We start from the raw sequence: 24,742 nt of genomic DNA on the forward strand, positions 1-24,742 counted from the left end.
TGCTACCAATTTACTTCAATTGCTGTGCAACTATAATTTTTTTTCTTCTAATGACTGTACCTATACACATCTTAAATAACTGGGACGGCTCTTTTCAGTTTGCAAAGAGGCAAGACAAAAAAAAGGGTAAAATTAATGGAAACCTATCCTGAAACCTTACCCTTAGTCCTGTGTAAAGGTGTCCTTTAACTGGAATGTCTTGGCTGTGCATGAGAATCCTTTCCATTCTTTGTGTCCTGCAGGTATTGCCAACCAGGTCTCAGCAGAGATGCCAGATAAAACACCAGAGGGTACAGAAACCACATCGCAGAATGAAGGTGAGTATTATGTTGCTGATGGAGAGAAGAATTTCTGTTTCCCAGTTGTACTGCAATACAATATAGCGTTGCACAGTTTCTGGAAGGAATTTTAAACTCCTGTAGTACAGAGCTCCAGTTTGTTTTAATAAAATGTTTCTTCATTAAACTGTGATCTAAATGTCATTTTCTACTGGCTAATTACTTTTCATTTCAATAAGTTATATTTTTTTACAGTTTTGCGCAGTATACTACCTGAAATATCCACAGAAGTAATGTTATATAAACATAATAAAAGATAAACTCTTCTCTCTATCACCGCTTTACACAGCGATAGAAAACCTATCGCCATAATTTACTAACAATTTATCGCTATGGAAGGTCAGTGATACTCAACTGTCCGGCAATACTGGCCAGGATCGGTAAGAGTAGACTTATCACTTTGCAGGGCAAAGTCTCTAGAGAAAGGCGCAGATGTGACCCGGATTTCAGTTCCACTTGTGAAAAAAAAATATCAAAAATATTTATCAACAAAAAATTATTTTAAAATAGTTCCCATGTAAAAATGATGCTCTATTTAAATAATAAATATTTTTTTCATTGAATGTTTTCTGCTATCGCCATCCTGCAATGATGATACCAGAAGAAGGAATGAGACACTACATGCACTGCCACACTTGTTAAGTAAGGTTATCTATGGAGGAAGCTTGCAAATCTTATCACTGGTCGGGGCTACCTCCATTGATAGCAGTGCTCAGATGTGCCTAGTGGACACATGTCCACTAGGCACATTTTCTGGACCATACATGCTCAGCAGAAAAGGGAGCCAGGGAGGCAAGAACACTATGCACTCTTCCACCCCTGGGTAGGTGCATAGAAGCACATCACTTGCCATAGGCAAACCGAGGGGGGTTTCCTAATGCCTGGAAACCCCCTCCAAGCTTGGAGCACTATATAATTGAGGTGACTGGACCTTGGTCCTGCTTCACACAGCTCTGCTTGAAAAGGGAGAGCTGTGTGCACCTAACAGTAGTACACGCAGCATTGCCCATGTATATTATAGGGATAGGAAGAGTTAGAGAGCCAAGCACTGTCTAAAATTATAGCCACGCCCCCATGCATGCTGATCACTCCCACTGGTGGCGTGGTGTGGAAACCCCCTCTACAAATCCTGCATTTGCCCCTGCTTGCTCTACTGTGAAGCTGGACATTGCTACACTTTGATCCTCATCATAATGATAGACTCAATCAACTTGTTGTACTCAGTGGTCAAAGTGCAAACTTTAGAAGTGGCGGTATGGAAGATGTAAGTAAATGCAAATTGATAGTTTCACAATGAAAGCAGTAGGACAAATGGCAGTATGGCATACCACCATATACCAGCCCACTTCAATCTTCAATGATAAGGCACTCCTAAAGGCCAACAATTAGAAACAAATAGTTTGAATTTCATTTAGGATACCAAATAAAAGGGACTAAGCTGTGCAGTTATTCACAATTAAAAAAAGGGACACTTCTAAGCAAATGAGTCCGTGAACAAATATTTAAATTCTAGGATTGTAACTGGAAAATGGGGACAGTTGCCAACTATGGTCGGAGCGTAGGGAAATGGTCAGATAAATTTAGTTATTCTTAGCTCAATTAGAATAGGTTGCATTAGATTTTACTAAACTATACTTCAGCAGTTTTCCTCCTTTAAATAATTAGGGAGTTTCGCAGCTTCCTGTTTGGCGTTCTACAGACCCCTGTAGAGCTTTTCTGTAGAAATGTTTGCTTTGTTCTTCAAGTAGCTACCAAAAGTTGCAGAATGTTATTCTCAGACTCCTGCAGAGATGTGACTTTCACAAACCAGTGTTTTACTGCAATCCCCACCTTTCTGTGGTCTGCAAAATGATGATATATCTGGTTTTGGTACTAAAACTCATAAAACAAATAAAAAATATATTAATGCTCCATACCAAAATTTCTGTGGCAACATGTTCTGTCACCACAAAGAACACAAGGTCAACTTTTCCAGCTGGAAGAAAGGAGATCTTATCTCCAGTTACAAAATGGGTTCATTACTGTAAGAGGTATAACAATGTGGAATACACGACCACAAGATTTCCAGACACTGTAGAAAGCTTTAAAAAGGATTGAACTTTAATAACAAAATAGAATATACATGGTTACTGTATACCTCCCAACTGTCCCAATTTAAGCAGTACAGTCCCGATTTGAAGGCTGTTGGTATGTTTGTCCCAACTCGTAGGAAGTTGGTATTTCCTTTTTCACCAAGATAACCGTGTGCTGCGAGCACCATAGGTGGATGTTTGTAGGATTTTTTTAGGTGTGGGGGCAGCTTAACTCTTCGGAAGCGCTGGGCTGGCCTCCCAGGGTGGGGTCAAGCCCACTGTGACATAGACATGCTCCCTAACGGGACATTACCATGGTCACTTTCAGCCAAGTTCCGATTTAGAAATTTCCAATGTTGGGAGGTAAGCTACTAGCATTAATAACATTATATAGAACGGTATTCCCATCTCATGGCAAATTGATCTATGTTTTATTGTCCCATTATGAACTTGAGGTTGGACTTGATGGATGTCTTTTGTCAACCTAAACAGCTTATGTAGCTATGTACAGTACTTCCTGTTTTTGCATTCTGTTCACATGAAGTTCCAGAAGATTTAATTTGTCATTGGATAAGAGACAGTAATATATCTGTCCAGCAATAAGACACAGATCATTACAGAGTAAATTCTTCTAAAATTCTTTTTTCAAAGGAAAACTGATAAGAGAATGTTTAAAAAAAATGTGAAAAAGTGAAATAATGATTATTATGGCAGAACTAGGCAAATAGGTTGATCAATAGGAATTATATTGCAATTATAACTAAAGGACTCTCGGGTCTGTTTATTAAAAAGCTGTTTAGACTTTAGATAAGACTTCGCCCTATACGTCACGGAGTCAGATAGCTGATGGTAAGGTTCCTGTAAAGCATGAGGAAGCCTGTTTAACAAGGATCACAGCAGTACAAGAACCGCAGCAAGTGTTTTCCTATAATCACCATCTTAGGATGGTGGTACCAGATGAAAATCAATGAAAAAAGGCTTTATTTGAATAAAGTATTTTTCAATTGTGGATAAAATATTTTTGGTTTTGTTAAATATTTTCTCAGGGTTTTTTTCTATTTTTTAAAAGGTATTTTTCCAAGAAGTATAACTGAACACCCAAGTCTGGACTTTCAGTTCCAATGCGCATGCGTGAACTGGCTAGCCTGGGTCACATATGTTCATATTCCCTGAAATTTGCCCAGCGAAGTAGTAAATTAACTTGTACCGCTCCAGGCCAGTATCACTGATGCAGCTGATTATTCGTCACATCTCCGGCAAGCGCCAACGCGAGTGTCGCTACAGTTTTTAGTGAAACATTTGTTGCGTCTGCCAGAGATGTCTTCTTCATCAGTTCCCCTTATTTAATATACATATATATATGCAATTCCACTACTACTACCTATGAATGATAATATGTATAACAAGCTATAGAATCTGCCCTAGCGTGCAGGAGGGATAGATCAGTTCAATACAGTATGTTTGTATATGAGTAGGTTATATTAAAACCAGGAAACTTAAATTAGTGTCTGAACCCCACTCATTAACCTATTGATTTGTAGACTTACAAACGACTTTGACGTCCAAGGAGATATTAATATCTCCTTAATATAAGACATCTTAATTTAAAATCAAATATTTATAGTTGCTATACTGATTAGTGCCATTGACAATTATTATTGGAAATTATAATACCATTGTACTTAAGTATAAAGGGAACAATAACTGTTGTGAAGAATAATAAAGTATACTATATAGGAAATTACTGAATATAATATTAATAAAATAAGGGAGACACATAACATTGTAGTTTTCCTGCATATTTTAATTCACAAATCACATGTTTGTATTTTTGCACTAATTTTGTTTTTAATATTTTCACTGATGCTAAAGAATAGGGATCCTGATATACTGTATGCTGGATTATTTTAATGATATAATTGATAAAGAATTGAAGTTTTCATGATTGTTTTTATTTCCAAAATCCTAGAACTGCCCCATTGAAAATACACTCTTTTGTTTCTTTTTTATAAATAATTACAACTTAATATTATTCTATATTTTTACAAGTGATATAATTAGAGATGAGCGCACTCGGATTTCCTGAATCCGAGCCCACCCGAACGTTGCCGATCCGAGTCGGATCCGAGACAGATCCGGGTATTGGCACCAAAGGAAAACTTGAAAGCGAGGCTCCGAGTCCTAATCCCGTTGTCGGATCTCGCGATACTCGGATTCTATAAATTCCCCGCTGGCCGCCGCCATCTTCACTCAGGCATTGATCAGGGTAGAGGGAGGTTGTGTTAGGTGGTCCTCTGCCCTGCTATATCCTGTGCTGTGCTGTGCTCAGTCCAGTGGTGCTGTGTCCTGTGCTCTGTCCTTCTGAGGTCAGTGGTGCTGCTGGGTCCTGTGCTGTGTCCTGTTCAGCCCAGTGGTGCTGTGTCCTGTGCTCTGTCCTTCTAAGGGCATTGTTATTTCCCCATTATTCCCAAGTTATAAAAAATTTAAAAAAATTTAAAAAAATAATTATAAAAAAAGAAATATCCAAAAACAATATTGCAATATTACAAAGTTCACTGATTCTGCAGTATAAGTCCACCAGTGGTACTGCAATATTACAAAGTTCACTGATTCAGCAGTAAAAGTCCAGTGGTACTGCAATATTACAAATTTCACTGATTCTGCAGTATAAGTCCAGTGGTACTCTCCTGTGCCGCATATAATTTTTAAAGGCTTTGCCGAGTGTGTGTGGCTTAGGGGTACGCTCTCTTGTGCTACATATAATGGAAAACAAAAATTTGGAGGATAAAGCTGCGAGAAAAAAGCTCAGTTTTCCTAAAAGACCCGCTGGCGGGGATGCTGATAACATCTGGTCCGGACTGAAGGACCTGCCAATCATTGCACACATGTCTACTGTTGCTGCATTGGATGCTGTCACAATAGAGAAAATGGTGGAGGATTATTTTGCTGACACCATCCAAATAGACATGTCAGACACTCTATATTGTTACTGGCAGGAAAAAAAGGCAGTTTGGAAGCCCCTGTACAAACTGGCTCTATTTTACCTGAGTTGTCCCCCCTCCAGTGTGTAGTCGGAAAGAGTTTTTAGTGCAGCGGGGAACCTGGTCAGTGAGCGGCGAAGGAGGTTGCTTCCTCACAACGTTGAAAAAATTATGTTTATAAAAATTAATAATCAATTCCTCAATGAAGTACAGCACTGCCCTCGAGATAGTACAGAGGGACCTGTGGTTGTGGAGTCCAGCGGGGACGAATTGATAATGTGTGATGAGGAGGAAGTACACACTGTAGGGGGAGAGGAATCAGAGGTTGAGGATGAGGACGACATCTTTCCTCAGTAGAGCCTGTTTAGTTTGTACAGGGAGAGATGAATTGTTTTTTTGGTGTGGGGGCCCAAACAAACCAATCATTTCAGCCACAGTTGTTTGGTAGGCCCTGTCGCTGAAATGATTGGTTTGTTAAAGTGTGCATGTCCTATTTCAACAACATAAGGGTGGGTGGGAGGGCCCAAGGACAATTCCATCTTGCAACTCTTTTTTTGGCATTATGTGACCATTCAACAGTCGTTTGCCATGTTCAAAAAGTAAAAGAAAATGTCAACAAATTCAAAAATTTAAATCAAAAGTTAAATGCCCTGTCATTATTTAAAACAAGAGGTATTGACGTGCTAGAATTAGTGTAGTGTTAATATGTTATAAACACTACACTTGGAACTTGGAGGAGGTATTGTGGCCCCGGTACCAAATTTAGTACCGGGACCACCCCACTACGCAGTCCAGAATTTTTTTTTGGGGAATTCAGTGGAGGGTTTTTTATTAATTATATTGTGGTGACCACTCCTCTACGCAGTCCAGGTACATTTTTTGGTGCGATTCATACCAGTTGATGGTTTTCTTATTATATTGTGGTGACCACTCCTCTACGCAGTCCAGATACATTTATTGGTGCGAATCGTAAAAGTTCAGGGTTTTTAAATTATATTGTGGTGACCACTCCTCTACGCAGTCCAGGTACATTTTTTGGTGCGATTCATACCAGTTGATGGTTTTCTTATTATATTGTGGTGACCACTCCTCTACGCAGTCCAGATACATTTATTGGTGCGAATCATACAAGTTCAGGGTTTTTAAATTATATTGTGGTGACCACTCCTCTACGCAGTCCAGGTACATTTTTTGGTGCGATTCATACCAGTTGATGGTTTTCTTATTATATTGTGGTGACCACTCCTCTACGCAGTCCAGATACATTTATTGGTGCGAATCATACAAGTTCAGGGTTTTTAAATTATATTGTGATGACCACTCCTCTACGCAGTCCAGGTACATTTTTTGGTGCGATTAATACCAGTTGATGGTTTTCTTATTATATTGTGGGGACCACTCCACTACGCAGTCCAGAAAGATACCTCGTTGCAACGTTTTGGTCTAATAACAATATTGTGAGGTGTTCAGAATACACTGTAAATTAGTGGAAATGATTGTTATTGAATGTTATTGAGGTTAATAATAGCGTAGGAGTGAAAATAAGCCCAAAAACTTGATTTTTGAACTTTTTATGCTTTTTTCAAAAAAAATCCGAATCCAAAACCTTAAATCCGAACCAAAAGGGATTATGGTACCTGGTGAGATTGAAATCCTTTTCCGTTTCACTATGAATACAGCATGCTCTGCTGGCCTCTATGTGGGAAATGTCGGAGGACCTTGCTGATACTTGTAGTTCTACCACAGCAAAGCTGTAGGTTGCCTATTTCTGTCCTAGACCCAAGTCTCCCTACAGCTCTGACTGAAGATCAGAAGGGGTGCGTTTCTGCTCAAAGTCACACCTCAGGAGTTCTTAAAATATTTCAAGATGGTAAACATGAGCATGCATGTGTAAAAATTACAACACACTGACAGCTCGATTTATAACTACTGTTAATTTAATGATCTGTTAGTATTGTTTCTACATAACTCATGGCAACTGACACATACATAATTTTGACTGGGTAAAGAAGAATGTGCTAGGTAGAGGCAAAGGAGAGAACTAAGAGTACTCATCTCTGCTGTTTATCATATAACCTTAACAGGTTTACAAGGTTATTGGTATTATTTTAGACCACCCAAGGAATTAAGAAAAATATTTGAATATCGGCATAAAACAAGGCATATTGTACCAAAAAAACATGTTTTAATTCTCACTGTAGCATTTCATACACATAATCCCAGAAAAGCGTAAATTTTTCCAGAAATTGCTCCACATGTTATTGAAGATGGTACAATATGTAATTGCATGAATGCAGATTATTTGCAGGGCTGGCTTTAAAAAAAAGTTGGGCTGTTAGTGTGAAATATGCCCTCTGACTTTCTCCCAACTTTTAATTTCATCCTGGAAATTCATCTACATATTACATATAATATTCTCAATTTATTCCCCCATTAATTCATCATATTCAATCAAGCAAGCAAGAGGTTTGGCTCATGACTTAGCTCATACTTGCCTGGGAGACTCCTGAAATTCGGGTTGGTCTCACAAACTCCCAGGAGAGCTGGCAAATCTCCCGCATCCCGCAATTGCGAGGCTAAAATGATGCGATTCGCAGTGAATCACTGCATTTTGCCCCAGCCCCCGCGACAAAACGGCATATTTGCCGCGGGGGGGGGGCAAAATGAAGCGATTCACCGTGCCACGCCCCCTCCCGCCCTCTAGACACGCCCCTCTCCCGGATACAACTTGCCAAAGGTAGGCAAGTATGACTTAGCTTATTACTTTGTCTATAGGAATATGCCATGCTGGTGTCATCACAGAGCAAGGGCCTACTGGGCCCAGGGGCTGCATGTGACCCATGGTCACCTGTTAACCTACAGTGTTAGCTCTAGTACATAGTAGCCCCTCCTCTATCTGTCTGAATTTATATGTGACATGATATATGCATGTGAGTAGAACAACTGAGCAGAATACATTAGTGCAATACAAATATACACAAATAACAATACAATAAGTGGATGCTATAAAATGTGTTGGTTTTCTCAGCAGAAACTGCTAAATACAATTTTGTTTTTAGGATAACACAGCAGAGGTAATACACTGCACAGTGTTAGTTTTGTTTTGTAGTATAGTTTTGACGAACTTTCCTGTAAAACTTTCCCACCCCAGCCTGAGATTCCAGCAAGCATTTAAATATATGTATGCAAAGGTGAGGGTTTAGAAATGGTAAATAGGTTGACACTTCTTATAGAGAAAAGAAAAAGAGAACAATATACACTTTTCAGCCGAGTGGGTGAAAATCCATTTCGAAGAGACCACCACAGTGAGAAATCTTGAAAAGGTGAATAGCATTGGAAAGCCTTAATCATTTAGGATTTGGTTTGGACTTGAGGCACATTCATTGTTTGTGGGAAAATGTGACAAATAATGTCATGTTTTCAGTGGTATACAATAATACTTGTAACGTGTTAGAATTATGAATGTACTAAAGGCTACAAAATTACTGTTTGCCTCTATTGTGAAATCTTTGTTGTGAAAACTTCACTGTGAAATCAATGTAGTAAATAAAAGTATTGATGTCGTTTTTAAAGTTGCAGTGCCCTGAAAAATGAGGTGTGTTGTTTTTTTTTTAACATAAATTACCATAAGAAGAAGGTTATAAGACGAATGTTGGTATTTATCAATTTCTTGGTTCTTTTTCTTCAGGCAGCTATTAGTGACTTATACCTCAGCAGTGTCATGGACTACCATGACAACCACAGTCACATGGCACATTATTAAGTGAGCAGAGACACTTTGCCACAACTGTCTGAGCTCTTCGGCACTGTGTAATATAAATCCCCCCCCCCCTTTTCTTACGCCCTCTGCCTTCACGTGAATTGCTTTGTACCTGTGTCTGTGTAACTGGCAGCCATATTGCAATCTCTAGAGAGATTTTGAAAAGGAGATAATGGTTTGTTGAAGGACTATTAAGAAAAATGATGCATGTTTAAAAGGTACCTAACTTGCTATTTAAAGAAAAAAAATATGGTGAGATTGTTGTTTTAACTGTAGAATTTTCAAATTTATGTTCATACGATGGTTTTGCAGGATCGGGAATATATTGGTTGCAGGTGGACCAGGCATTAAGGGGGAGGGGGTGACAATGCAGATCCATTTGCACATTTGTTCTTTTTACTATGCACAGAGACATATATGCAGTGAAGCCCCACTTGAAATTAAGCCCGCTGGGCCCTGCGCACTCTCAGAACAGCAGAGTTGGAGCCTCCAAGGGAGATGGATATTTATCACCAGGCCCCTGAAAAATGACTGCTCAGGAGCCTAGTGATTGCATGTTACACCCAGGCCTGGCGCTCCCATTAGGCAAGGTTAGGCACTTGCCTAGGGCGCCGGGCTCTGGAGGGCGCCTGGAGGGCACAGAACTGGAAAATAATTTTAAAACTTTGCGGTGACCGCTGACCATACCTGTCACGGCCGCCGCACAGCATGCAGATTCACGGGAGAGGGGGGAGAGGCTACTGCTCACCACCGCCGCCTCTCTGCTCCGTCTCCTCCCCTCCACTCACTAGTGTCAGTGAGTGGAGGGGAGGAGACGGAGCAGAGAGGCGGCGGTGGTGAGACAAGGTAAGAAAAGACGGGGTGAGGGGGGAGGAGGGAGGAGGGGTTAGGGGGGAGGAGGGCACCGATTTTTGCGGGGGGGGGGGGGGAGAGGGCGCCAATGTTGCCTAGGGCGCCATGGACCCTAGCACCACCAGCCCTGGTTACACCCCTGCACTTTTGGAAGATCATAAAGCCTAGGCATACAAAGGGGTTGATCTAGAGCCATCACATCAACTAACATTTTGACACTAGTTTTAGTTTATGATTAGGGTTCCCATGTTCAATGAAAAACTCGGGACACTCATGTCACATAACTTTATTTGGTCCATTAAATCTTGCTTCCTTCCACATGCAACATATTTACAGGAACTTATTACATTGTTGCAAACAAAGTTAGACAAAAATAAATGGGCAAGTGACCTCCAACCACTATTTTATCTGGCCAAAGTGCTTGTCACAGGATTGGATGTGAATGTCACATGGTCAGCTTACACGCTACTCTGGTTTGACATCTTTGGCCACATGCGCCCCAATGCTGTTCAATCTCCAGTGTCATCTCCATATGCCCTGTGGTAATTCTGGGGGTTTCTTACACATCTAAGGAGCAACTAAATTTTCTATTTTGGGTGGAGTTTTACTTACCTGAGGCATGACATTCCCACTGTCCCATCAGCCCCCTGATGTTACAGCTTCTACAATTTTAAAATGGAAACCAAGGACAGCCATGTGACCCTAAGTTTGCACAAAACATAAAGTCCACTCCATGATTCCTTTAGATTCTATATAAGGTAAAACAGGGATAGGAAAGTATCCCTACTTACCATCTTGGTCTGGGTGCTACAGGAATCTGATATGTGAGAAAATAAACATTGTGATTTAGAAATTTCAGCCAGAAAACAAGAGGACTGTCCTGGGAAACCAAGACAAATGAGAGTCTTATCCCAAGACTACAACAATCCAATAGTTGCTCTGCACTATGTTGCTAAAGATGGGTCATGTTGTCTATTCCCTTCCCATGTGAATTTACATTCATAAAACAGGCAAGCGGTAGAAGCATAGAGGAGAACAGATCTGCATTATTGAGACATTTGTGGCATGATATCACCGTCACATCCTTCTGCACAGCCGTTTAAATGTTGTGAGCAGGAATAGCTACCATGACTATTTGGGAGTACAGCTTTAAGATAAAAGGAAAAGCATTGTAGGAGACATTTATGCAAATTGGTACAAATGAGAAAATTATGCTGGCTATGGAAACCAGTATAATGTTTTCTTTACTTTTCTGCAGTCACTACAAAATTGGCACTAACAATCTGATTGGTTGCTATTGGCAACACCACCTTTTCCTATTGCAACAGTTTTTATCACTAATTAATATCTAATTCCTCAGATGGTGCAATATTGTTATAAGACCTAAAGATCCATTTATTATTCTGAAGGTTCTGAATCTGTTTATTTAAGTCTAGGGGGTAAATGTATTAATGTCCGGATTCTTCAACTCCGGCGTGTTCAGCGTCTTCGGCGATTAAATTTAAAGCGGCGCTGCATTGTAAAGGGAAGTTTCCCTTTACAATGAAGCGCCGCTTTAAATTTAATCGCCGAAGACGCTGAACACGCCAGAGTTGAAGAATCCGGACATTAATACATTTACCCCCAGAGCTGCAAAGTTCTGTAAAATGTAAGGAAGTGAACAGATTCGGTAGATGTTTTAGTGATTTAAAAAGTCAGCCAATGGGCTTTGGGTAGAGTAATAAAACAAGTACCTTTCTGTTCTCGATCCCTGACAGTGTATGAAATATTTGCTGAATAAGTGCGTTGAGTTTATGTGTCTAGAAATGTAGATGATGCATTTAATGACTGATATATTGGCTTCTATGAGTAACAAAAATGTATAAAAGCAGTCCTAAAAATTGTGGTACTCATCTAAGAATGGTATGTTCTATTACAAAGTGTTTAATTACATTTAATTAAATATAACAGTTTATTTTAATAAACCTGTTATCTGAATATTAAAAAAATATTCTTCATAACAGTGGACAGATTTGGTGTTGCTGCCAACAAACTTTCTTTTTAAAGTTTGTAATTTCTTTGCATAAATGTATTTCATTTTTTACAGAAATGCTCAGCATAAAATGTATTCATGATTTCATGCAGATATATCCGTATTTATATTAAATAATGTGGAATGGAGATGGCATTTTGATTCAATCCTATGTAAAAAAAAACATCCATAAACCTTGATTGAACATTGCTACTGCATGGTCAAATTATCTTGAAAAATAGTAAGTTATAAAATATACTAGTACAAGTAGTATTGTAATTGTGCATTATTATAAGCAAGTTCTCTTTTAATAACACTATTCGACAAAGCTTATTTGATATTTAAGGAACACCTATCACCTTCACACAGTGGATTGGTCTATGCTAATGCAAATTATTACTTAACTAGGATCAGTTATGTATCTAAGATACTCGATGACTAATAAGCATAAAGATCTGAATAAATTTCCTCAGGCAATACGGCATAATAGATTGATAGCTTGTGTTCTCATTAATATTGGTTTAGCAAAAATGCTGCCTCAACAGTATGTAGTTAAGATGCGATTTAAAGACAGAAATGTGATTTTATGAAGTGCTGTCCACTTCATATTGATAGTTAATTTAAAGACCACTAAAAATGTCATAGATAAAGCATTACAATAAATATGTTTACTTTTTGTTTACTGTTGCCCTGATATTCTATTGCAGCTTTGTCAAAAAGTAAAGTTTTAATAAAAAAAAAAAAAAATCTATGACAGGCAGTTTACGCCATATCCTACATGTCAATAATGATGTGATACAGGTGAAAGACTTCAGTCAGTTAAGCTGCTGTGACATCACCGGACCTGCCTAGTGCATTTCTGCAGAGCAAGTCTGTAAACCGTCAATCACACTTTGGTACATATGTTAAAGCAACTTTGGTACATGGGTTAAAGCAGATCAAAAGATTTAGAAAATCATTAAAACTTAAGGTATCGAGTAAATTGTTTGCCTTCATATTTCAGAGCATTGAATATATATATATATATATATATATATATAAAAATATATATATATATATATATATATATATATATATATATATATATATATATCAGGTTTTATGCCACAGAATGCTTCATTTTTCTGTGCAGGTGCAAACTCTACTGCAGCCAAAGTTGTGACTAATAACAAAGAGTTATCTTCCCAGTGAGCTAATATGCTTCACAGAAGTCAACAAACAATTCCAAGACAGTCTGACATCATTTGTGCTGCAGGAGACTGTATAATTTGACAGGTGGTTAGAAACATTATTTATGGGTTCTACAGAGCATGTACAAACAACGACAGAAAAACATTAAAAAAAAAACTAGATCTACTTTCTGTTTGCAGCAGTTCGGCTAAGACATTTTTTCCTACTTTCTTCAGAAGTCATGAAGCTGAATCAACAAGGAAGTTAGGGCAGTTTTATTCCTTTGAGAAACTTGCATCAATATTCAGTGTGTACATTGTGTGATACAAATCTGTTGACACCTTTCAACTTCTTAGAAACAAATTGACTGTTGGATTAAATACAGTTTTTTGCTGGTTGCCAAAGTATTATGAAATTAAAGATAGGAATTGTACCCCTTTCTTCTAGCAATAGTTTGTACAGCTTGCACTAGTGGACTATGATAGATTCACTTTTATTGATACTATGTAGCTTTGGCGCAACTTGTGGATTCTCTGAGCCAAACTAACATATGGAATTCTTTGTGCGATTGTTGTCTATCGCTTTACTATATCTGTCTCTGGGGCGACCTTTCATACACCATCTATTTCTGAACTACATCGTTCAATGGCAGTCTGAATATCATTGCAGATTTAGTCAAGCAAAAGCATAGGTTGCCAATCTGTTATCTTGCATTGACAGTTCATATGCCAGCTGTAGTATTATAGCTAGGGCAGGAGAACATTTTTGTGTTATGTTTCCCCAGTTTATTTATTTGCATTGAACATTTAAATATTTATGTAAATAGTTTTATAGTTAGTAGTTGGAAAGCTTGTTGGTTGGTCACATCCACAACCTTAACCTCATCAATTTACTACTATAAAATTATTGAATCTTGTACTTCAATCATACTTGACCAGTGTCCCAGAATGTCCGGGAGACTCCCGAATTCTGAGTAGGTCTCCCAGTAGAGCAGGCAATTCTCCTGCATCCTGTCCACGTAATTTTGGCCCCCTTCCCTGCGACAAAATGACACTTTAGTTGCGGGGCCAAAATAGCACAATTTGCCACAATCTCCCGCCTCCTGCCCTCTCACCAGGATCACCCCCAGGACAAAAACTAAATATTGGCAAGTATGACTTAAATCCAGTAGCAGGATGGAGCCTTGTCAGTGTCTGATAATTGCTAACTTACCCACATGCTGCTTGCAGATCAATATACATTTGTCTTGTAAGTACCTTTTTTGCCACTAAGAACGACAGCTGTCTGCAGTATCTGTACCGCATCCTGGGGAAAATAAGACCTGTATTTATAATGGTTGTTTGCACTTTGGTTGGAAACAAGGTACCTAATATGTGAGGCATGAATAAAGTCTCTTTTAAGATTCATTTTACATTCGGGAACCCTAACCAGTGCCTTAAAAGGTTATATACACGGGACCGATTTTCAACTTATAACCAAAAGCAAACAAAAGGAAAGAGAAACACTCACTACACGAGCACAGCACAAGTACAAAATTAGACATAATTTTATAGTTATCATTTTATATAATATAGTATCTATTGAGGCAATAACAATGAAAACAAACTGACATTATAAAGCTTGATTGAAAAAAGAAACTTGTCAACTTAAGTACAAAAGTGGGTATATTGCAGCAACCAGGTCACATTGTAGGATAACCATCATCAGCAGCAGTAGCAGCAGCTACTCTCTCACAGACAGAGAGGGAGACAGACAGAGAAGAAGAGATAGGGTCAATTTTTTTGATAGCAGCCAATTAACCTACCAGTATGTTTTTGGAGTGTGGGAGGAAACCGGAGCACCCGGAGGAAACCCATGCAAACACAGGGAGAACATACAAACTCCACACAGATAAGGCCATGGTCGGGATTTGAACTCATGAACCCAGTGCTGTGCGGCAGAAGTGCTAACTACTAGGCCACTGTGCTGCCCACAACCTCACAAAATTCATGCTTGAAAGTTTTGGACAAATTAGGTGAAGCCTCGATTTACCCAAACCACTCCCTGACCTAGATTTCACTACCATTTCCCATTAGGTCATGCCCTTTTCCTTAACCACAGTGAGATTAAATGTCATCCTTATCTGCCATCCATATCTGCCAAAGGAACACTGCCCCCAGTGACCAAATCATTGTGTAATGCGGCGGTTCCCAAACTGTGCGCCGCGGCTCCCAGGGGTGCCGCGGCGCTGTCACTGGGGTGCCGCGGGCCAGACATAAAAAAAAAACATAACACAGAAACTTACCAATCCGCCGGACGCCGGGACCCAGCAGCCTCCTCTCTCCTGCAGCTGTCACTGAATATCGACGTCAGTAACAAGCTGCAGGAGAGAGGAGGTTGCTGGGTCCCGGCGCCCGACGGATTGGTAAGTTTTTGTGTTTTGGTTTTTTTTATGGCTGGCGCGGGGCAGAGTGAGAGGGATCGTGGCAGATGAGGGGGACAGAGGATGGTGACAGCGGGACAAAGGAGGAGAGCAGAGCATGGTGACAGCGGGACAGAGGAGGAGAGCAGAGGATGGTGACAGCTGGACAGAGGTTGGTGACAGCCAGACAGAGGAGGAGAGCAGAGGATGGTGACAGCGGGACAGAGGTTGGTGACAGGATGGTGACAGCGGGACAGAGGAGGAGAGCAGAGGATGGTGACAGCGGGACAGAGGTTGGTGACAGGATGGTGACAGCGGGACAGAGGAGGAGAGCAGAGGATGGTGACAGCGGGACAGAGGTTGGTGACAGCGGGACAGAGGAGTGGCACAGAGGGTGGTGACAGTGGGAGAGAGGATGGTGACAGCGGGGCAGAGGAAGGGGACAGAGAGCAGAGGATGTTGACAGCAGGGCAGAGGAGGGGAACAGAGAGCAGAGGAGGGGAGCAGAGGATGGGGACAGAGAGCAGAGGATGGGGACAGAGAGCAGAGGATGGGGACAGCAGGGCAGAGAAGGGGGACAGAGAGCAGAGGAGGGGCACAGTGGGGCAGAGGAGAGGCACAGCGGGGCAGAGGAGGGGGACACAGCGTGAGAGGGGCAGTGGAGGGGGACACAGCATGAGAGGGCAGAGGAGGGGACAGCGTGTGAGAGGGCAGAGGAGGGGACATTGTGAGAGAGGGCAGAGGAGGGAGGACAGCGTGACAGAGCAGAGGAGGGGGGACAGCGTGACAGAGGGCAGAGGGGGCAGTGTGAGAGAGGGCAGTGTGTCTGGATGCAGAGGGGGCAGTGTGTCTGGATGCAGAGTGCCTGAGGGCAGAGTGTCTGGATGCAGAGGGGGCATTTTTGCATACAACTAAATAAGTATTTCTGTCCTGACCTAAATACTAATTACAATTTTTTGACCCAACTACTTCTAAAACAGGACTGCTCAATAATTATTTTGGAGGGGTGCCTTGAAAAAATTTGGAGTCTCTAAGGGTGCCGCGAACTGCAAAAGTTTGGGAACCACTGGTGTAATGTGTTCTACACAATTACACAATTGCTCTATCAAATAATAATTTACAAATAAAGGCAATGTTTCAGCATATCCCTATATAAAGATATACAGCTTCTTATATTCTTCCTTTATTCTCTCTGACATGTTGTGTGATACTAAATGAAACAGCAGTTACTAGGTGAAACTTCAGTATTAAATAAAGATATGTCTATGGCGTATTGTATATTGAATGCGGCACAACAGAGTACAATGGTCTCTATGGCATTTCACTGGCTTACAGCCATCAAGTGTTAAATATTCCAGTCAGCTACACCTCTTCAAACATATTTAGAAACAGGAGCTGCACTAAGTACTTGTTACAGGAGATGAGAAACTTGAGTAAATGTAATAAATTTACTGGCATACCATTCTTTCCACAAAATCCAAGCTTTTTACATCTTTCAGGAATGTTATAATTAAGGTAGCAGTTTCTCTGAAACCTAGATAAGCACTGGTCATTAAATGAGTCTTAAGATGTCTGTTTTATATTCTTGTATACAGATTTTTTTTTTCTTCTAGCATTAGCAGAGTGCAAATTGTTTTGTTCTACTGTTGTGTTTAGCTCAATAATCTAAGGATGGTTTTACACCTACGTGATTATCGTGCAGGCAGGGCCGGATTAAGGGAATGGAGGCCCCTGGGCTAAGGGCGCCTCCATTCCCCCGTGAGGCCCCCATTGTGAGCCGCCCGCCGCCCCCGTGAGGGCCCCCCCCAAAGCGCTTACCTGTCAGTCCAGTCCTCCGTCCCCGGCGCGCTGTAAGCTCCTTACTGAGGAGATCTCGCGAGAGTTCACTTGCGAGATCTCCTCAGTAAGCAGAGTACTGAGCGCCGGGGACGGAGGACTGGACTGACTGTGCTCAGCAGCATTGATCGGGCTGGGGGCGCCCCCGCCCCCGGACCGATCAACAATGCTGCTGCGGACTTTGAAGGGCCCCCTGGATGCCTGAGGCCCCTGGGCTAGAGCCCAGTTAGACCTCGGGTTAATTCCGGCCCTACGTGCAGGTCACACGATTCACGACTGTTTGGTCAGATATTGCAAGAGTGTGTGCACTCCCACGATCATGTTTTATCATAACAAAACACATCGCATTTGTTGATTTGGTTTTATATACTTCCTAAAAAACATGATCAACGTCTTTTCAGCAGATGGTTATGAGAGCTGAAGATCACAAATATGAAGGTAAATTGTGTAGGTGTGCACGCATGAATCGACATGCTCACCAGGACTTTCAATTATTGGGCAGCACGGTGGCTAAGTGGTTAGCACTTCTGCTTCACAGCGCTGGGGTCATGAGTTTAATTCCCGACCATGTCCTTATCTGTGTGGAGTTTGTATGTTCTCTCTGTGTTTGTGTGGGTTTCCTCCGGGTGCTCCGGTTTCCTCCCACACTCCAAAAACTTACTGGAAGGTTAATTGGCTGCTATCAAAAATTGACCCTAGTCTCTGTCTGTGTGTGTGTGTGTTAGGCAATTTAGACTGTAAGCTCCAATGGGGCAGGGACTGATGTGAATGAGTTCTCTGTACAGCGCTGCGGAATCAGTGGCACTATATAAATAAATGATGATGATGATGATGAGGATGATTGATGAAATCGTTAGAGACATTGTATCTGAAGTTTGATTGCATAGGTGTGTATCCAGCTTAACTTGTTTAACACAAGTCAGGAAATAGCCAGACTACTATATCTAATGTCTGAAGTATAATGTACTATTCATTATTTGCAGTAATTATTAACTCACACAAATATACATTTGTAGTACAGGTGTTCAATAACTTGTATTTAATTATGGATGGACTTTGTACTGGACACCTTAACCAATAATCTTTGTCACTATTTTCAGTATTGTCTTAATGTTCAATAAAAGTATTATTTTGTTGCATGTTAAATCTATTCTTTTTAACATCCTTTGGCTTAAAAAAAACCTTATATTTAAATTCTGTTTGTATTTTATAGCACCGCCTTTAGAGTTAGGAATAAATCCACCTATAGGGTGCAAATTAACACCCGGACCAACCACGATGCAATGAAAGTGGTGCAAAGGCATTTTCTTGCATGCAGAGAAGATACTTCCTGCTTTTGCATATAGCACACACATACCGGGCAGCTTTAGATTTACAGTTGAGCTAGGATGAGCCTGGCAGTGTTTCTTGTGATGTGCTCAGATGCAACTAGCTCAGCAAACAAAGTGTCCCTGGAAATTATTTCAAAATGTTGGCAACAGTGTAATATGGCACATTGCTAAGTAGGGAATCGAACAATACATCTGTTTAAGAACCAGTTTTACTACACATGTGGTTTAAAGCAAGGTCAGGATAAAAGGAAGGCATGAAAGGGAGCTGTCTTGTAGCCAAGTGGGTCTGGTCGAGCACGCAACCCGCTTCATTTTTAGCTTGCTGCAGTAGAACATATGAACTCCAGATTTTTTGCTTTACCATGTTAATTAAAGCTTATTTTTGGCTTCCAAACATTGAAGGTAAAAGTGGTGTCCCCACAGCAAAGCACTGTACATAGGGAGGAATAGGTATCGTTTAGAATCTTCTCATTGGGTACAAAATACATTCCCCACCACAAGCTTGAGGATGGCAATAAGTTGAACTAATGTGCACAGTCAGGGGCATTTACATCAAAAAGACAAACATCAGAGTAGCATAGACTACATATAAATATAAATACATATTATCGGCTGGCTGTCTACTGGCAAAGCATGCTGGGGCTTGTAGTTTCACAACACCTGGAGAGCCCCGGGTTGCCAAGACCTGGCATATACAATATAATAATTGCATAACTGCAAGGATGCCGTAGCACCATCTGCAAACAATTTTGTATTCTGTACTGTGGCATTACTTTGTCACTTTTACTTGTTTTTTATTTATGTGGACATGCCCAAGAGCTTGATTTTGTCTGTACCTTAGATACAGTATTAATCGAATTGTCCGCAAATGACCAGTGTTACAATTCAGATAACCAGGAACCTTGAAGATTAGGCTCCATTGAAATGCCTCTTGTGATTTATGGATGAAATAGCTTTTCCACTGATTGATAAGAAAGATTCTTAAAGGTCTCACATAAATACAATTTGGTTTAATCTATTAATTTTTATGATGTTTACTTTTGGAAGTTATCTGTAGATTCCAGCATTGATTTGTTACATTGACTTCTTGTTGGTTCTCTAAGTGAACTCACAATCTATTTCCAAAACCATGTTACAAGAGTATTCCCATGACCGAGAGATCTATTGTTCAAAAGTTATTACTTGGTAAAGCCAAGCAAGCAATGTATAATATTCCACTGGGGACACCGATTCACTACCGAATATAGCTTATAGATGTTGTAACACATTGGCTTGGCAGAGCAATATATATTAAGAGAAATAACACTGCACAAAATATGTTATTATATGATTTACTGAACATTTCTAAAAATCTAAAACATTTTTCATTTAAAAGGACCACTAACAGTCACCTTATGAAAAATACTAAAAATACATTTTTAAATATATTTGTGAAACCTCCCAAACATTAATAGAATTACATTTGGTCCCCAATACCGCCTCTACGCTGGCGACATCCAAATCTACTTCTCACCTGGATATCCCAATGCAACTTAGAGCTCAACATGTCCAAAACAGAGCTTATCATCTTCCCTCCTCGCAGAGTCACCACCTGCTCTCAAACCTCCCTCACTGTCAACACCACAATTTTCTCAGTCTCCCAAACCCGTTGGTTTGATGTCACACTTGACTCTGAACTCTGTCTTTTCACACATCCAGTCTTTCTCACAGTCCTTTGGTCTTCACCTTAAAATTATTGCCCGAATAGGCCCTTTTCTTACCAAAGATGCAACCAAAACCCTTATCTACTCTCATCTCTCGTCTTGACTACTGCAACCTCCTCCCATCTGGTACTCCCCTCACCTATTTATCCCTGCTTCAATCCATCTTAAATACTGCAGCAGGACTGGTCTTCCTCTCTCCCCACTCCACATCTGCCAATCCACTTTGTAAATCCCAACACTGGCTTCTGTGTCGACTGTGGCTTATCTTAAAATACTCTCCCTATTGCCTTCTTAGACCTACCTCTGACCTGCACCTCGTCCCCGGTAACCACCTCTCACTCCTGCCGATAAGACTTCTTACATGCTGCTGCCCACTTATAGCAGAATCCTTTTCAAACTCCTCACCACCACTTGTAAGGCTCTCTCCCACTCTACTGCCTCTTATATCTCTAATCTCCTCTCCATTCGCACTCCTGCCCGCTCCCTGCACTCGGCTAATGATCACCGCCTCTCCTTCACTCTGATCACCTCTTCCCACTCCAAAATCCAAGACTTTTCCCGTGCGGCCCCCCTTCACTGGAATGACCTCCCTCGTTACATCCATCTCTCTCCTACTCTGTGCTCCTTCAAACGTGCACTCAAAACTCACCTCTTTCTCAAAGCCTACCAACCATCCACTTAACCCCCTCATCTCCTCCACTCGTTCTCCTTTCTCTCCCCCTTGCCTCAACTGGCTCCCCTTGTGCCTGTTCTGTTTACTCTCCCTTAAGATGTAAGCTCGCATGAGCAGGGCCCTCTTCCCTCCTGTCTCCTTACCTGTTTTTCTGCTCTGTCTTTATTGCATTAGCCTGCCTGGAGTTTCTGAAGTATTGGTATTTTTTGTTTATTGTCCTGTACTGTTTCACCCTGTATAGTCTACTGTTTGTACTGTGTACGGCGCTGTGTAAATCTTGTGGCGCTAAACAAATAAATGATAATAATAATAATAATAATAATAATAATAATAATAGCATTCCCAATCCACCTATATAATTTCCTACCATGCCAAATCAGACAGTCTTCAAATCATTATCCGCTCCTGAAAACCCATTTCTTTATTAGGGCTTATATTACTCCCATTTATACTACTCACACAAATGCACCCTCACAACTATTCCAATCTCCACTCCAAATTCGCTCCTTTTGTTTCAGCTGTGCCCCCTTCAAATTAGATTGTAATGTATATGAGCAAGCCCCTTCCTACATAGCCTTTGTTTTTGTGTCTGCATTTATTTGGTATATCATGTATGTCCCTGTGCAGTCACACATCTATCAGCTTTTTGCAATGACCCCCAGAAAAAATGGCTGTATGGAGCAGTGCCCTGGGCTCTGATAAAGGGATGCCTGGATAGGGTGATTACCTACAGGGGCGGGCTGGGCCAGGGGGCAGGGGGGTAATGGCCCCCCAGGCCGCTCAGTCTAACCGCTTTTTGGGCCGGCCGCTCCCCCCGTGGATGTCATATTACTTGAATATTACCGGCGGCCGCATCCCATGATGCGCGATGAGGCCGCGTCAGCGCACAGGCTGCCGCATCACATGACACACAATGCGGCCGCCTGTGCACCCCCCGGGCTGAAATTTGCCAGCTCGCGCCTGATTACCTACCTGATAATGCAGCTTTAAACGTATTTATTTCCATTGAATTAACTCTGTGTCCCATAAAGCTACTTATCTGGGTTTTTCTGAGAAAGTCAAGGAGCATTGGTTCTACCGTCTGTCAGAGGCTGTAATAGTTTCCATAAAAACCTGGTAAGGATTACCTCATGTATTGTAAATATTACCATTGTACTGTTCACATTTTACAATAGGTCATTTTCAGCCAGACTACATGGGCTGATCAACTTAAACATTGCTTTGAAAAAGCCACTCCTTGCTGTATCAGTCTCCTCGGAAATCTCATTAAAAATACAACTACTCAAAAGTACAGTGAAAATACAGCAAAAGGAACACATTGCTTTGCAAATACAAGATATGGTGAGATTTTAAATTCATTTTACCACCACAGAAAGAGTATCAGCTGTCTGGTCATTGAAAGATCCAGTATATGCACTTCAGGTATGAGTAATGCTTTTAAAGGTAAGTTTTTGTGCGCACAGGGGGAATGGTAGAAAGGTAAGAATGGTGGACATTATTGTGTGTGACATTGTGGGCATTTAGTAGTCATGCAAAGGTGTTAAGGGACTGTAAAATATAGGTGTTTATTTGATTGTGATGTAAACCAACATGATACAAAACCAGATAATTAACAGCGTGTATAAGAAAATGTGTGATTTGTTTACTAACTCTTAACTATGTATGAGACTGGAAAGCACCTTTTGACTATTATCAGTAAAGGACTGTCTGCCAATTGTGTTGCCACCCAGATGATAGTAAATAGTTATCTGACAGACTGGTAAAAATATGACCTGGTTTTTGATAGTTTATCACCCACAGGAAGTACAGTAACTATTATTGTTGAGTAATTAAAGTTGACTTCTCTATGTGACATTTGAGTAAAGTGAACATTATTTTTGTCTGGTTATGATTATTATTGTTTATATAGGGCTAATCATATTGCAAAGCACTGTACAAAGAATATGTAGTCATTCACATCAGTGCCTGCCCCATAGGAGCTTACAGTCTAAATTCCCTACCACACATATACACACTCTAGGGTCCATTTTTGTCAATAGCCAATTAACCTACCACTGCGGGTAGATATTGGAGCATCTGGAGGAAACCAACACAAACATGGGCAGGACATACATACTCCTCACAGATAGGGCCCTGCTCAGAATCGAGCCCATGATGCCAGCGCTGTGAGGCAGCAATGTAAGCCAGCTAGCCACTGTTTCACAGTGCTGATTAAAGCTATAAAAAGTACAGCTGACAGCTCCGTATACCTTCCTCTCACCCCTTAAAATTCCCTTATAGGCTTCTTTTAGCATGTAAATAGCCAAAATATAATCCCCAACCACCAAATTAAGAGCAATTTAAGAAAGTATGCAGGCCTGCACTGCTTTTTTTATTGGTGTAAATTGTCCTCTTCCTTCATATAAAGGTGCACACACACACTGCCTGTTCCTTAAAATTGCCTTTGAAAAATGGGGATGCCTCTTCTTTTACAGGTTTGCAGATGCGTTTGGTGGAATGAGTAAAAAAGTTCAGCTTACTAAAATATTTGCACCATTAATTCTAATAATAATATTGCTCTTCTATAATACTGATCAGTTTTGTTCTATTTATGTGTTCAATTAATAATTAGGGCCAGGGGACATTCCATGTGTCACTAGGTACATTTAAATGTTCGTAATGCATTGGTTGAAGTAAATCTCCCAACTGTCCCGATTTATGCAGGACAGTCCCAATTCTGGTGTATTGTCCTGCCATCTCGAGAGCCAGGACTTTTGTCCTGACTGATAGGAACGTCAAGTGGTGTCTCACGCTGACCAATGACAAGATGCAATGCAGGGTTGTTTTTATGGGAGGGTTTTGAAGGTAGCTTAATGACCCTCCAGTGATGTCTGTCCAAGTCACGGTTTGTGCTGCTCTGATCCTGCCTTATTGCCACAAAGGTCCAGTCCAGATATCACCTCATTTCTGCACACAAACAACTGTGCAAAGACATATAGACTTTCGGCCAACAAGACATAGCTTTTTATACAGTTCCTGTTACCCATGCTGAAACTCTTTGGGGATCAGGGAGAGGATGTGGTCCCCAGGCAGTGGAGGGCATAGGCGAAAGGTCTGTGGGATGAGCACTCCCAATATTTCTGTCACTATCCACTTGACAAAGAAGCATCCATTTTTACGAATATGCAAAAATTAATTTACAAATATGCAAAATTCCATGTATGTGCCACCTGTAGTCTGCAGACACAAGAATTTATTACCATGGAATTTGTTTTATTATTTGCAAATCAGATCATTAAAGCATGTCTGATGACAGGCAGACGGCAGTAAGATATGTGGAAAACTTAATAATGAAAATAACATGGAAAAGAAACCATGGATAGTTCTTACTTCTCTATAAATAATATTTAATGACTGCTTCACTTTTATTTAATATCTATCACCACACACTATACTTTGTTATAATGTTTAAAATTGAATGGCTATAAATAGTAAATGCTATGTAGCAATCAAACCTCTCTCCAACAAGAAAAACAGGTTTCAGGCTTCTAAGATAAGCAAACGTTTAAGTGCTCTTGGTTCACATCAGTATAAATTACTGTACCCAGCTTTAATAGATATAAACAAAATTAGTG

At 40.6% G+C, this 24,742-nt stretch overlaps 1 protein-coding gene across 3 annotated transcripts in view; it reads left to right on the plus strand.

The window, feature by feature from the left end:
* Positions 1-24,742, plus strand: part of PLEKHG1 (pleckstrin homology and RhoGEF domain containing G1) — a 188,652-nt gene that overhangs the window by 63,785 nt on the left and 100,125 nt on the right. For 2 of the 3 annotated variants that reach the window (XM_075203613.1, XM_075203614.1), the window contains exon 2: positions 243-317. The exons of the other annotated variant lie outside the window; for it this stretch is intronic. In XM_075203613.1, the coding sequence (XP_075059714.1) occupies positions 269-317 (49 nt within the window). In that variant the 5' untranslated portion in view covers positions 243-268. The remainder of the gene's footprint in view (positions 1-242; positions 318-24,742) is intronic. 3 annotated transcript variants of the gene reach the window in all.

The sequence above is a fragment of the Mixophyes fleayi genome, chromosome 3 (genome assembly GCF_038048845.1).
Source record: "Mixophyes fleayi isolate aMixFle1 chromosome 3, aMixFle1.hap1, whole genome shotgun sequence".
In the NCBI taxonomy this organism is placed as follows: Eukaryota; Metazoa; Chordata; class Amphibia; order Anura; family Limnodynastidae; genus Mixophyes; species Mixophyes fleayi.